General features: G+C 48.9%; 1 protein-coding gene across 2 annotated transcripts in view; it reads right to left on the reverse strand.

The window, feature by feature from the left end:
• Srrm3 (serine/arginine repetitive matrix 3) overlaps positions 1–13,704 on the reverse strand; it is a 71,154-nt gene that overhangs the window by 28,226 nt on the left and 29,224 nt on the right. For both annotated transcript variants that reach the window (XM_075976774.1, XM_075976764.1), the window contains exons 2-3: positions 9,070–9,326; positions 5,304–5,405 (exon numbers count right to left, since the gene is read on the reverse strand). In XM_075976774.1, the coding sequence (XP_075832889.1) occupies positions 5,304–5,405; positions 9,070–9,302 (335 nt within the window). In that variant the 5' untranslated portion in view covers positions 9,303–9,326. The remainder of the gene's footprint in view (positions 1–5,303; positions 5,406–9,069; positions 9,327–13,704) is intronic.

Raw genomic sequence — 13,704 nt, forward strand, 5'->3', positions numbered from 1 at the left:
ACACACACACACACACACACACACAGTGTAAATAAACAAGGCTATGGGGAGGTTGTGGACTTTGGGAGGTGGGGCCAGTTGAAGGACATGGGCCATTGTGGGGAATGTCTCTGACGGACTTTTCCTTCCCTTTCTTTCTTTTCTCTCTGCTAGTTTCTGGCTGCAGTGGTGTATGCCATCTATTTCACAGCGAATTAACCCTCCGATACCACAAGCAAAGCAGCCCGAGTTGTCTGTGTCACATACTTGGACCACAGGTCTGGAAAGGTAACAAACAGACTGAGCTCCCAACACCCAAGGGATGCACCTTCCAACGTTTCCAGGGAAACGTGTCCAAATAACATGGATCACATTCTGCTTTCTGGCCAAATCCTTCTGGCTTCTGGCGGGTCACTTTTAGACGTGCCAGCAGTATAATATTCTGATGACGGTGTGGAGAGAAGATTGTCACAAGAAATGATGACTCGAATCAGCCCATTAACCCAAGGTTGAGGAGCGGCCGCTTTCTAGGAGCTATGCCTCCTCTGTCGTGAAGCCAGTGTGATCCCCTAGTGACCCCAAAGGCTCTCAGGGTGGAGCCCTTTTATGCTGGGCATGCCTCCATTGTTTAATTTTTAAAATTAAATTTATTTATTTTATTTTGTATGTGATTGTTTTGCCTGCCTGTTCATGCGTACATCATATGCATGCTTTAAGCCCAGAGAGGTCAGAAGAGGACATCAGATCCCCTGGAACTGAAGTTAGGGATGGCTGTGAACCATCATGTGGGTGCTAGGAATTGAACCTGGGTCCTCTGGAAGAGAAGCAAATACTTCCGATGACTGAGCCAACCCTCCCACCACCTACACTTGTCAATTAACTGTAGGAACTTACCTAACATGTCCCCAAACAGTAGTCTATAACTCATGGAAGGTCAAATTTGGAGGCCTAGGCATAAATGCGGGAACTGGGGGCTGTACAGAGTCTGGCAGTTGGCAGTTGGTAGGCAGCGTGGAGACAGCCAAGCAGAAGGAAATAAGTCAAAGATAATTGAGCATATGGTATTGTTGGCAGTACGTAGATGATGGTGGTGGCCACCTAGCAGTGATGTGTGTTTGCCGTGTGCCAGGTGTTGATCCTCACACTGACATTCATTTGTGTTTTTCTCATGCTGGGGATGGAAACCAGAGTCTTCTGCATGCTACATAAGGGCTTTAGAGCTGAGCCACGTCCTCAGAGCCTTACTGGGGGAGGGGTGTTCTAGGCAAGCACTCTATGGCTCATTCATACACCAGCCCTTCCCTGGGGGATTCTAGGCAAGTGCTCTACCACTGGGCTAGCCTATGAGATGGGCATCAGTATCTTCATTTTAAATATAAAGGTGTGAAGAGCCAGAAAAGTCAGGGTCTGCCCAAGCCATACTGCTGGGGTGTGGTACAGCTGGGATCCAGCAGCCAGAATGGTATCCTTAGACTTAGAATCCTTACAGATGTGTGGAGTGTCTGTCTCTCTCACTTATACTTCAGAGATGTGAAAACTGGCTCAGAGGCCAGTTCCTAGGAAGGTATTCGGTCAGTGACAAGCCTTTCTCCCCCTTATCCTTCGGTTTCAGCACCGCGGACAGCCCCCAGCCTCTGAATGGTGAGCAAGGCTGGGTGTAGTTGCTGCAGTTCTATTATTAATGTCTTTATTGCCGGTTTATGTGTGAATGCGTGTGGTGTATATGTATGTGGGCTATATGTGCATGTGTGGGTGGGTGTTGGTGCCTGTGTGCATGGGCACAGTGGTAAGAGGAGGGCAGCAGTGTCTCGCTCTATCATTGTCTCATTTTCTGGAGTCAGAGTCTCTCACTACACCTGGAACTAAGTTGGCTGTCAGCAAGCCCCAGAGAACCTCCTGCCTCTGCCACCCATAGCACTGAACTTCTGCTCCTCCTACCTCTTGCCTCCCAAGTGCTAGGATTACAGGCACGTGCCATCAAACACAGTGTCTTTACTGGCGTTGTAGGCACCGAGCTAGAAGGTTTACTACATGAGTAAGGAAACTGCAGCTTTGTGTAAAAACTGGGGAAGCTGCACTGCATTAGTAAAACCAGTAGTGATCCGGTTCTCAGGGCGGGGATAAACTTCAAGCAAGTTGAGTACATGCTTGCCTAACACGTACTGGGTTCTACATTCCACCCCCAGCATTGCACAAAATTGAGTGTGGTCATGCACACTTAGAATCTCAGCACTCTGGTGGTGGAGGCAGGAGGAACAAAAGTTCAAAGTCAGGCTGGAAAGATGACTCGGTGGTTAAGAGCACTTGTGCTCTGCAGAGAACCGAGTTTGGTTCCTAGCACGTGTGTTAAGTGGCTCAGAACTGCCTGCAACTCCAGCTCCAGGGAATCTGACTCTCCTTGCTGGCTTCTGTGAGTACATGCACATGTGTGTGCATGCACGCGTGCAAGCACACACACACACACATAACCTTAAAAGTAAATCTTTTTGTTTGTTTGTTTTTGAGATAGGGTCTCACTATGTAGCTCTGGCTGTCATGAAGCTCACTCCGTAGACCAGACTGACCTTGCCTGCCTCTGCCTCCTGAGTGCTGGGATTAAAAGTGTGTGCCACTATGCCTGGATGTAAATAAATAAATAAATAAATTCTTAAAAAAAGAAGTTCAAGGTTATCTCCAGATACATAGCAAATTCCAGGCTATCTTGGGGCACGCGTTACACACACACACACACGCACACACACCACCCTGTTTTAAAATAACACACTGATTGAACATGTTGCTATGTGAACAGAGAGGAGACCACAAAGAAAGGTGCTAGGTGTAATGCAGACTGGCTTGAGCTGGAGGGTTGTCACCGAGAGCATGTTAGGAGGTAGAAAAGACAAAACCTAGAAGCCCTGTCCTTCTCACTTATGGGAGATGAAGGAGGAAAGGGACATTTTTATTTTCATGGGAGGCTCTAGGTTGTGATAGGTCTTAGATGTAAAGAATATGATCTTGTGGGGCTGACAAGACAACTCAGGAATAAAGGTGCTTGCTGCCAAGCCTGTGGTGTGCACATGGTGGAAGGAGAGAGCTAATTCCCCAGGTGTTGTCTTCTCACCTCCACACTGGAGCTCACACACACACACACACACACACACACACACACACACACACACAAAGTGGTAAATGTAAAACAAAGAAAAAAAGGTAATAAAAATATTCTTCCCCTAGCAACTATTAATAGCCCACAGAGGCTCAGAAACCATTTTCAAATTGGATTTGGCATTTTTATTTATGAGTGTGTGTGTGTGTGTGTGTGTGTGTGTGCACCGTGTGTGCGTGCACGTGTGCCAATGCCTGGGGAGACCAGAAGTGGGCATTGGATCTCCTGGAGTTGGAGCTACGGGCAGGTGTGAGCAGACCAACAAGGGAACTGGGAGCAGAACTCGGATCCGCAAGGGAAGTTATGGATCTTAACTGATGAGCCATCTCTCCGGCCTCTGCTACCTTCCTTGGTGACCCAATGAGTTGCATTGAGGTTGAATAGAGTGAGGAATTATTTATAGAAGCATATGTGTCTCAACAGTGGTACATCATTAAAGAAAAATTCAAAAAATAATTTATTTCTATTTCATGTGCATTGGTGTTTTGCCTGCATGTATGTTTGTGTTAGGGTGTCAGATCTTGGAGTTACAGGCAGTTTTGAGCTGCCATGTGGGTGCTGGGAATTGAACCCGGGTCCTCTGGAAGAGCGGCCAGTGTGCCGTAATTGCTGAGCTATCTCTCCAGCCCCATGAAAATGTTATTTTTCATTGGCCGTCAAGATGAGTCTCTGGATAAAGGTACCCACTGCCAAGTCTGGTGACCTGAGTTCGATTTTCAGCACCCACATGGTGTAAGAAGAAAAGTAACTCCCAGGAGTTGTCCTCTGACCTCCACAAGCACACCCTGGCATGCATGTACACTCTCATGCTCATGCAGATGCACACACACTTGTATAAGCACATAAGCACACACATGCAAACACACACACATGCGTACACATGGAGAAATACGTGTTAAAAAAAAACAAAATCTCTCTTCTTTCCCTAGCAATCATTAACTGCTCATAGAGCCTCAGAGAGTGTTTTCTTCTCTTTTCTTTTCTCTTTCTTTCCTTCCTTCCTTCTTTCCTCCCTCCCTTCTTTCTTTCTTTCTTTCTTTCTTTCTTTCTTTCTTTCCTTTTTCTTGAGCTCACTATGTAGCATGACATTCCTCCTGTTTCAGAATCTAGAATCACTGATTAGGTTTTGGTGGAACTAAAGTAGATAGATTTGGGCATTCAGGAAGATACTTGCTCTTGAGCTGGTTCCACTGGCGAGAGAAAGACCAGAAACCTTTCCCCCAGCCTCTTGCACAGACTCAGAACTGAGTAGAAAAGGATCATTAGCAAGGGGGTTACCCTCAGACTGTATCCTGTAGGATTAACTGAGTAATTTTCTGGCGTGGGGATGGGATATCTTTTGCCATCTCTCCAATTCAATATGCACCATTTTCTATACTTTTTATTTTTAGTTCCCGTGCTTGAATTTAGGACCTCCAGCATGCTAGGCTAGTGCTCTAATGCTGAGCCCCAACTCCACACCAGAGGCTTCAAGGCAAGCATTCTACCACCACACAACTGCAGCCCCTCACTGGGAGATTCTAGTCAGGTGCTCTACCTTTGAGCCACACCCCAGCCCCTCACTGGGGGATTCTAGGCAGGTGCTCTACCACTGAGCCAGACCCCAGCCCCTCTCTGGGGGATTCTAGTCAGGTGCTCTACCACTGAGCCAGACCCCAGCCCCTCTCTGGGGGATTCTAGGCAGGTGCTCTACCACTGAGCCAGACCCCAGCCCCTCTCTGGGGGCTTCTAGGCAGGTGCTCTCCCACCGAGCCAACCCTGTGCCCATTGGCATTTGGGTTTCTAGGACAAATTACACGCTTACTCTGGAGTTCATTTCACAGGTGGGAATAACCAACCCACAGATTAAGTTGTAGCTTGCCTGTGGTCACACTGTCAGTCAGGGGCAATGTTGTGGTCTGAACATCTCTGACGCACCCTGGTTTGTAGCCATGATCCTTGGTCTGACATCTGGGCCCTCCTGCTGCTGACCTATACAGGACCCAGGTGGGCAATAAATGGCTCTCAGGGACCTCAGGTGTGTACATGTACTCTGGTTCAGGCCAGAACTTCCTATGAACAGAGTCCACGATCTCTCCTTCACTCACCCCAGCCCGTAAAGGACAAGCCTCCCCGCCCAGGCACCCAGCTGCAGCATGAGATGCCCCCTCCCTCTCTGTCACCAGGCAGTACTCACATGTGGGCCCCAGGCCGGTCTTCCCTGGTCAGTACGCCCTCTTTCTCCATCAGCATCTGCCGGAAGGTCCCAACCTTCTGCCGGATCTCCTCCTCTAAGTACCTGTGGGGCACAGGGACCGGGAGGGCTCGCTGCTAATTTTAGGTCACTCCTTCAGCTCACTCCCACCTGCTCTCTAGTCCTTGGTCACAGTGCATGCTCTCATTGGCAACTGCTTTTTTGTAGGAGTTCTGTTATTCTCTCTCAATGTATCCTCTCCCTCCCCCTTCTCCCTGCCCTCCCCTCCCCTCCCCATCCTACCTTCTGCTTTCTTTCAGCCTACCCTTCCCTCCCTTGTTTCCCCCCTTTTCCCCCTTTTCCTTCCCCTCCCTCCTACTCATTTGCTCTTCCCTCCCCCTTCCTCTGCTTTCCTCCCCCTCTTCCACCCTTCCACCTCCTCTCCTCTCTCTCTGTATTCTATATTTCTCTCCCTCCTTCTTTTCTTAATAATGTTTATTAGGCCCATCTAACAAACATTGAAAAGTTTTAATTACTATTTCATGTATGAGTGTTTTGCCTGCATGTACATCTGTGAAACACATGTGTGCCTGGTGCCCAAAGAGGCCAGAAGAAGACAACAGATTCCCCGCAACTGGAGTTACAGATCCTTGTAAACCAGTATGGGTGCTGAGAATCAAACCTAGGTCCTCTGGAGGAACAGCTGGTGCTCTTAAATGCTGAACCATCTTCTCAGTTCCTCATTTTTATTTTGTAACAGAGTCTTGCTATGTTGATGTGGGATTCCCCTCTGTGTTCTGTGAAAGCCATTGGTTAATAATGAAACTGCTTGAGCCTGTGGTAGGGTAGAAAGGAGCTAGGCGGTTTGTGGGGGGGAACTAAACTGAGTGCTGGGAGAAAGAAGGCGGAGTCAGGAGAAGCCATGTAGCCCCGCCTGGTTCACACATACATTTTTAAAAATACTTTTTAATGTTTTATTTAAAGGGCTGGGTGTTGGTGGCACATGCCTTTTATCCTAGTACTCGGGAGGCAGAGGCAGGAGGATCTCTGTGAGTTCGAGGCCAGCCTGGTTTACAGAGTGAGTTCCAGGATAGCTAGGGCTTTTACATAGAAAAACCCTGTCTTGAAAAAAAGTATGTGTGTGTGTGTGTGTGTGTGTGTGTGTGTGTGTGTGTGTGAATGTATGCACACATATTCAGGTGCCCACAGAGGCCAGAATAACACAGCATTAGGTACCTTGGAGATGGAGTTGAAGGCATCTTAAATCGTCTGAAAGCTCTGAACTATGTCTTTGTGACTGAGCAGCCAGGTTTTTTTTAAGGCAGCATCTTACTATGTAGCCCTAGCTGTCCTGGAACTCACTATGTAGACCAGGCTGGCCTCGAACTCACAGAGATGTACCTGGCTCTGCCTTCTGAGTGCTCGGATTAAAGGCATGCACTCTCATCCCTGGCCTTGGGTCTTTGTTTTTGAGACAAGGTCTCACATAGTGCAGGTTGATCTTAAACTTGCTGTGTAGCCAAGAATGACCTCGAATCCCTGATCCTGGTGCTCAGGCTCTGCAGTGCTGGGATGTCGTACAGTGCACCACATCACCTGGGTTTATGTGGTGCTAGGAATGGAATCCAGGGCTTCATGCATACTAGGCAATCATTCTACCTAATAAGTCACACCCCAGCCTGAAGTCTGGGTTTTTATTGAAACTTGAGGTATCTCATTATAGGGGCCAAGGACTCTCTCCAGATCCAGTAGATCCCAGGCAGGTGCCCACATTCAGGCTTGTGTTCACTGTGAGTTGGGAATGTCAGACTAAAACCAACTATCATGGTATTCTTTAAATTGTCTTTCAAGTTTATTTCATTTATCTAAAAATATTTTTGGTCACTCAGAAGGCAGCCAGGGGAATCTCAGCTAGTTTGAGGACAGTCTGGTCTGCATAGCAAGTTCCAGGTTAGCCAGGGCCACATAGTGAGACACTGTCTCTAAATTATATATTTGATGTGCATATGTGTGCATGTGTGTGAATCTGCATACACATGTGTGTGTGCATTTGTGTGTGCATGTTAAGCATTCATGTGTATGAGTGCATCCATGTATGTGTGTATGTGTGTGCCTGTGTGCACACCTGTGTGTCTATGTGATCATGTGTGTGTGTGTGTGTGCTTGCATGTGCATGTGACTGAAGACAGGAGTGACTTCTGAGGCCAGCATTACCCATTGCAGTAACTAGTTCAAGGGGAAACCTCAACTTACAGTGTTAAGGGTCACGATGACCTAGTAGAAACTGTAGGAAGCCTGAATAAGGACCCTTGTGTTTTTTGCTTGACTTGGCATCTCTATACATTTTATAGATTGTGGAAACGGAGGACTTGAGTTGTCATATCCAGGGCATGGGGATGCATCTCTGTGGCTCCTGTGAGTTGGGGCTTAGTCTAGAGCATCAGAGACAGTTTCTGAATTGTCTGAACTGACAGATAAATGGAAGGTGGCCTGGGTTTGTGGCTCCACTTAGCTGGTCCAGACCCTACCTCCTTGCTGGATGGGGCTGTTGACTCCCAGTGCTCTTCAGATTCAGCCCCAGGCTAATAGGTACCCAGGTCTCTCTGAACACCTCCCACCCTATCCCAACCTTGCCTTCTTTCTGCTGGGACCTTATCTGGCCCCACCCACATCAGCACTGCAGACTAAGATCAACCTTCCATCCGTCTCCTCAGACGTGGGACCCGCCACAGGCTTGATCAGACCCTGGTCACATCCCAGTCCAGTTTCTTAATCCACTCACCGTGCAAAGCCAAGCAAGCTCCCTGCCTAGTCCAGTCCTGCTCTGGGCCACACGTTACCATGCTGCACCAATATCCTGGGCACAGCTCCATCACTTCCAGGTCAGGTCGCCTCAGTTAGAACAGCTAAGCCCCTTGTTGGTGTACCAAACTCCGGAGTGCAGCCCAAACACATGTCCATCCCTGCCCTACCTCCCCCACTCCCCTCCCCATAGCCTCCCTTGTCCAGCACGCTCTAGCCCTGCCAAACCAAGTCCCTGGACACAACTCTGCCAAGTTCACAGTCACATCCCTGTCCTGGTTCCACCACATCACACTCCAGCCACAGCGCCTTCCAAGTCCAGACTAATAGAACCTCAGCACTCCTCAGAGAAACAAAGCTCGACTATCACCTGCCCACGCCCCCTTGGGGAGTTTAGCTACACCCCTACTCCGTCCTTCCTCACCAAGCTCCAGAGCACAGCTCAACCACTTACACCCACACCCCTACTCTGGCTTCATCCTATCTCTTCCCAATCGGACACTCTGCCCAGTCCCGCCTCTCCCTCTGTACCCAGGTTCTGGGCACTGCTGGATCATTCTCTGGTCAGAGTCGCTGCATAGACTGGCCAGGCTCATCACAACCACATACCAACCATACCTACCCTGTCTAATCCCTCCCTACCTGCTTCTTCACCATGCCCAGAGCACATCCCAGCCATACCCCTACTGAGTACTAGGTACTCAGACTCCGGTTTTGCCCCCGCCTCACACTTCTCTGATTCCGCCTACCGTATCCAACCACGCCCCCTGCTGTCTGCCCCGCCCTCCTGCCCAAAGTCCCAGAGTGTAGTGTAGCTTAACCACGGTCCTACGCTTCCTCGTCCTAGCCCCGCCCCACCACGCCCTAGCCCCGCCCCTGACGACTCCAGGACTAAGTCCCGAACACAACCTGACCTCGCCCCACCTCATCTCCCCTGGCCCCGCCCCTCTCGCCCCGCCCCGCTCACCCCTGTTCCTCCATCATCTCCTGCAGCTCCATGCACTTGAGCTCCACGCGCCGCTTGCGTTCGTGGTCCAGGATCTCCCGGTGCGCGCGCTTGACCAAGCCGGGCTCGGCGGCGCGCAGCTCCTCCTCCGGGCGCGGCCAGGTCCCGGACGAGGCGCCGGGCTGCGGGAAGCCGTTAGCGGCGTCGGGCGGGGATGGCATGCCGGCAGCCCCATTGTTTACGGTGGAGGACATGACAACGGTCCTGGGCGGCAGGCCCTGCGGCACAGACAAAAACACAAGGCGGGGTGGTCACCTCTCAGCCCTACCCTAAGCTTTCACTATACGACTTAATCCTGAAGGTTTAGGGCCCACTCGCGGCTCTAATCCGCTTGCTCTTAGGCTGTAGAGGGAGGGCTGATGACAGGTTGGCACCGCCACTTCAGGACATGAATGTATTTCACGATTGTCTTTTCCCATCTGTAAAGTGCGGACTGGGTCTTTGTGTTTTGTTTGTTTCCACTTCATTTTTTTCTTAGACAAGTTTTCCTATAACCCAGCCTGGCCTCCAACTCTTCATGTAGTCAAGTATAACCTTAAACTTCTGGTCCTCCTGACTCGGTCTCCTAAGTGCTGGGGCTACAGGCACGTGCCATCCCACTGTGGTGAGATGTGGTGCTGGGGATGGAACCCAGGTCATTGTACATGCTAGGCAAGCGCATTACACACTGCCCCAGTCCCTCCAATCCCAATGAACTTAAAAAAAAAATCTTCTATGGAACCAGACACACGGCTTGGAGGGTGAAGGCACCTGCCGCCTAGCCTGATAGCTTCAGTTCAAAGCTCAGAATGCAAATCATGGAGAAAACTGACCCACACACACACACAATACAAAAAATGTTACAAAACTTCTTCATCTCTTTCTTCATTCCTTTCTTTTTTCCCCTTTGTGTAGCTCTGGCTGTCCTTGAACTACCTCTGTAGACCAGGCTGGCTTCAAACCCAGAGATCTGCCTGCCTCTGCCTCCTGAGTGCTAGAACTAAATGTGCGCCACCATACATGGCCTTTGAATACGAATACAAATTTTCAAAAAGAAAAACCCATCTTATTTTCTGGTGTTGGGATCAGACCCAGGACTACATGAATGACAGGCTAGCAGCCTGCCACTTCAGCCTTTAATATATATATATATATATATTAGTGGTGCCTACGTTTAATCCCAGCATTAGAGAGGCAGGCAGATTTCTGAACTTGAGGCCAGCCCGATTTTCAGAGTGATTTTCGGGACAACCAGGGTTACACAGAGAATCCTGTCTCAAAAACCAAGCCAAAACAACAATAACCAAATAAGCAAAAATAAGATATTACAGGGCTCGATAGTGTGTGCCTTTGATCCCCAGCACTTAGGAGGCAGAGGCAGGCAGATCTCTGAGGTCAGCCATGTCTACAGAGTGAGTTCCAGGACAGTCAGGGCTACAATGAGAGACTCTGTCTCTAACAACAACAAAATAACATGAAATAAAATAAAAGATATTAAGACTTATTTTCTTTTATGCGAGAGAGTTTTGCCAGCATGCATGTTTGTGTAGCATCCATATTGCTTAGCGCTTGAGGTCAGAAGAGGATAATGGGTCCCCTGAAACTGGATTTATGGGTAGTTGTCAACCACCATGTGGGGACTGGGAATCAAACCCCAGTCCTGTGCAAGAGCAACAGACAAGTCCTCTGGTTCGCTGAGCCATCCTTCCAGCCCAGCTTCAGCCTTTCTGATTGTTTGCAGTTCTGGCATTCAAACTGAGGTCCTGGTACCTGCTAGAGAAAGTGCTTAATATCTAAGCTCCACCTCCAGTCAGCAGGTTCATAGCCTGGGTGCTGTTCTGACTCTCGTCAGTGTTCTGACTTCCGGTCTGCATCCACAGCAACCCTGCAGAAATGGAGGTTTCCCCAGGTTTTATTCCCTTCCTATTCTGGGTGCAGATTTCAGTCTCTACCGCATCTGGCTAACTTTTCCAAAGCTAACATCGCAGGGGGTAGTCTCAATAAGACTATCTCTTCCTTGTTCTGGAAACGCTGTCCCCAAAGACTGCCCAAGGTGACATGGAAAATTAGCTTTCCCAGCAGCCATGTCCTCTTGCGTGCTAGGGGTGGAGTGGGTCCGGAGGCAATAAGTGCCAGGCCAAAAGTAGAACACACACACACACACACACACACACACACACAACCTCTATCTTAACAGAGGGAACCGCCTCCTAAGCTATTCCTGGGTCCTTTCTCCAAGGCTCTGCTAGTTGCTAAGCAACTGAAGACCTCATTCTCAGGGTGTGAGATGTGAAGGATACAGGGAAGGGTTGGGCAAGTGCAGTTAGGAGCCATCTCAGCAACACCCTTTCCTCTCACCCCACTGGGGATGGATTTGGGGTTTTGCACATATCAGACGAGCACAGTGCCATCTGAACTACAACCCCAGTCTCAATTAGCTTCTTTTAAAATGGCCTGGCTACCTAGCCTGGACAGATCGCTCAGCACTTAAGAGCACTTGGTGCTCTCATAGAGGACCTGGATTCAGTTCTCAGCACCCATATTGGGCTGTTCACAGCAGTCTGTGACTATAGTTACAGGGAAACCCCATACCCCTTCTAGACAAGCAGACACACAGAAATAAGCTTTTAAAAAATTCTTATTCTGGGGCTGGAGAGATAATTCAGAGGTTAAGAGCACTGGCTGCTCTTCCTGAGGTCCTGAGTTCAATTCCCAGCAACCACATGGTGGCGCACAACCATCTGTAATGAGATCTGGTGCCCTCTTCTGGTGTGCAGGATACATGCAGGCACTATACTATATACTAAATTAAATGAAATCTTTTTTTAAAAAGGAGGAAAAACCTCTTATTCTGGGCCTGAAGAGATGGTTTAGACATTAGGAACGCTGGCTGCCCTTCCAGAGAACGTGAGTTCAATTCTCAGCACCCACATGGCAGCTCACAGCTGTCTATAATGCCATTATATGAGATCTGGCTTCCCTTTCATGGATATACCTACAGGCAAAACACCAATGCACATAAAATAGCAATTAATTATTTAAAAATTCATATCTAGCTGTGTGTGACACATTCCTTTAATCTCAGTGCCTGGAAGGTGGAGACAGGTGGATTTCTGTGAGTTGGAAGCCAGCCTAGTCTACATAATAAGTTTCAGGCCAGTTAGAGCTACATAGTAAGACCCTGTCTCCAATAAATACATAAATGAGGATTAAATTTTCTACTCTTGCTGAGAACCACATCTATGGGAAGGTAGACAGGACTGTCCGAAGAAACTCACAGTGTTGCAACAGCGGTAAGGGAGACTTCAGGCCCTCTCTACGTCCTTGCGAATCCCAGCCAACAAGGTTCTATGCCAGGCTCCTCTGCTCTTAGCTGTGTGACCTTGAGGATATCACTGCCCCTCTCTGAGCCCCTGATTCCTAACTGCAGATAGGTGCACCACCCACATTCTTCGGGCTAGGCCCGTTCCTGGGGGCTTAGAGAAGGAAGTTGTTCAAAGTGGTTAATTTTAATTGTCAATTTGATGTAATCTAGAGTCATCTGGGAAAGGAGTCTCAGTGAGGGACTGTCCAGTTTAAGCTGGCTTGCCTCTTAAAGGGGTTATCTTAATTGCATTCATTAAAGTGGGAAGACCTGCCCACTGTGGGCGGCGCCGTTTCCTAGGCAGGGAATCCTGGACTGTTGAAGAGTGGACAGTGTGAGCTACGCACTGGCACAGAGGCACCGATTCCTCGCGCTCTGCTCTTGGCTGGGAATATGATGAGACCAGTTGCTTCAGGTCCCTAACACTCGACCTCCCTGCAGCGATGGGGGGTAACATTGAATTGTGAGATTTTTCCCCCTTTAAATTGCTTTCTTCGGAGGCAATGCTTTTTTGATAGGGTCTCATTATGTAGCTCTGACCTGGACCTTGCTTTGTAGACCAGGCTGGCCTCAAATGTACAGAGATCTGCTTACCTGTGGCTCTGAGTGCTGGGATTAAAGACACGTGACACAACCTCTGATCTTTGTCAGAGTATTTTGCACAGCAACGAGGAATTAAAACACTGTCCAAATCCGTCTCTCTTCATCTCCAACCTTGTCAATTCCCACCCCTGCCCATGGAACAGCCCTGAATCCCAAACCCTGTTCTACTCAGGTACACACACACACACACACACACACACGTACACGCAATAAAAATAAAACATAAAAATTTGATCCCGCCGGGCGGTGGTGGTGCACGCCTTTAATCCCAGCACTTAGGAGGCAGAGGCAGGCGGATCTCTGTGAGTTCGAGGCCAGCCTGGTCTAGAAGAGCTAGTTCCAGGACAGGAACCAAAAAGTACAGAGAAACCCTGTCTCGAAAATAAAAATAAAATAAAATAAAATAAAAATTTGATCCCTCACCTCTCTCTTATGGCTCCCATTCATCCACTCATTCTCTCCCCTGGTATCATCTCCATCTCAGATCCTGCTGGCCTCCCTGCCCCCAGACCCCTATCTTCTATGAGCCCCCTGGAAGATCACCCGGGGCCACATAGGCCGAGTCACATCTTGACTTAGATTCGAGATGCCCTGTTATCTTGTCTTATCACTGTGACACAGTCCCGCCTCATGGTCCAGCCACATACATT

Source organism: Microtus pennsylvanicus, chromosome 1, assembly GCF_037038515.1.
Source record: "Microtus pennsylvanicus isolate mMicPen1 chromosome 1, mMicPen1.hap1, whole genome shotgun sequence".
In the NCBI taxonomy this organism is placed as follows: domain Eukaryota; kingdom Metazoa; phylum Chordata; class Mammalia; order Rodentia; family Cricetidae; genus Microtus; species Microtus pennsylvanicus.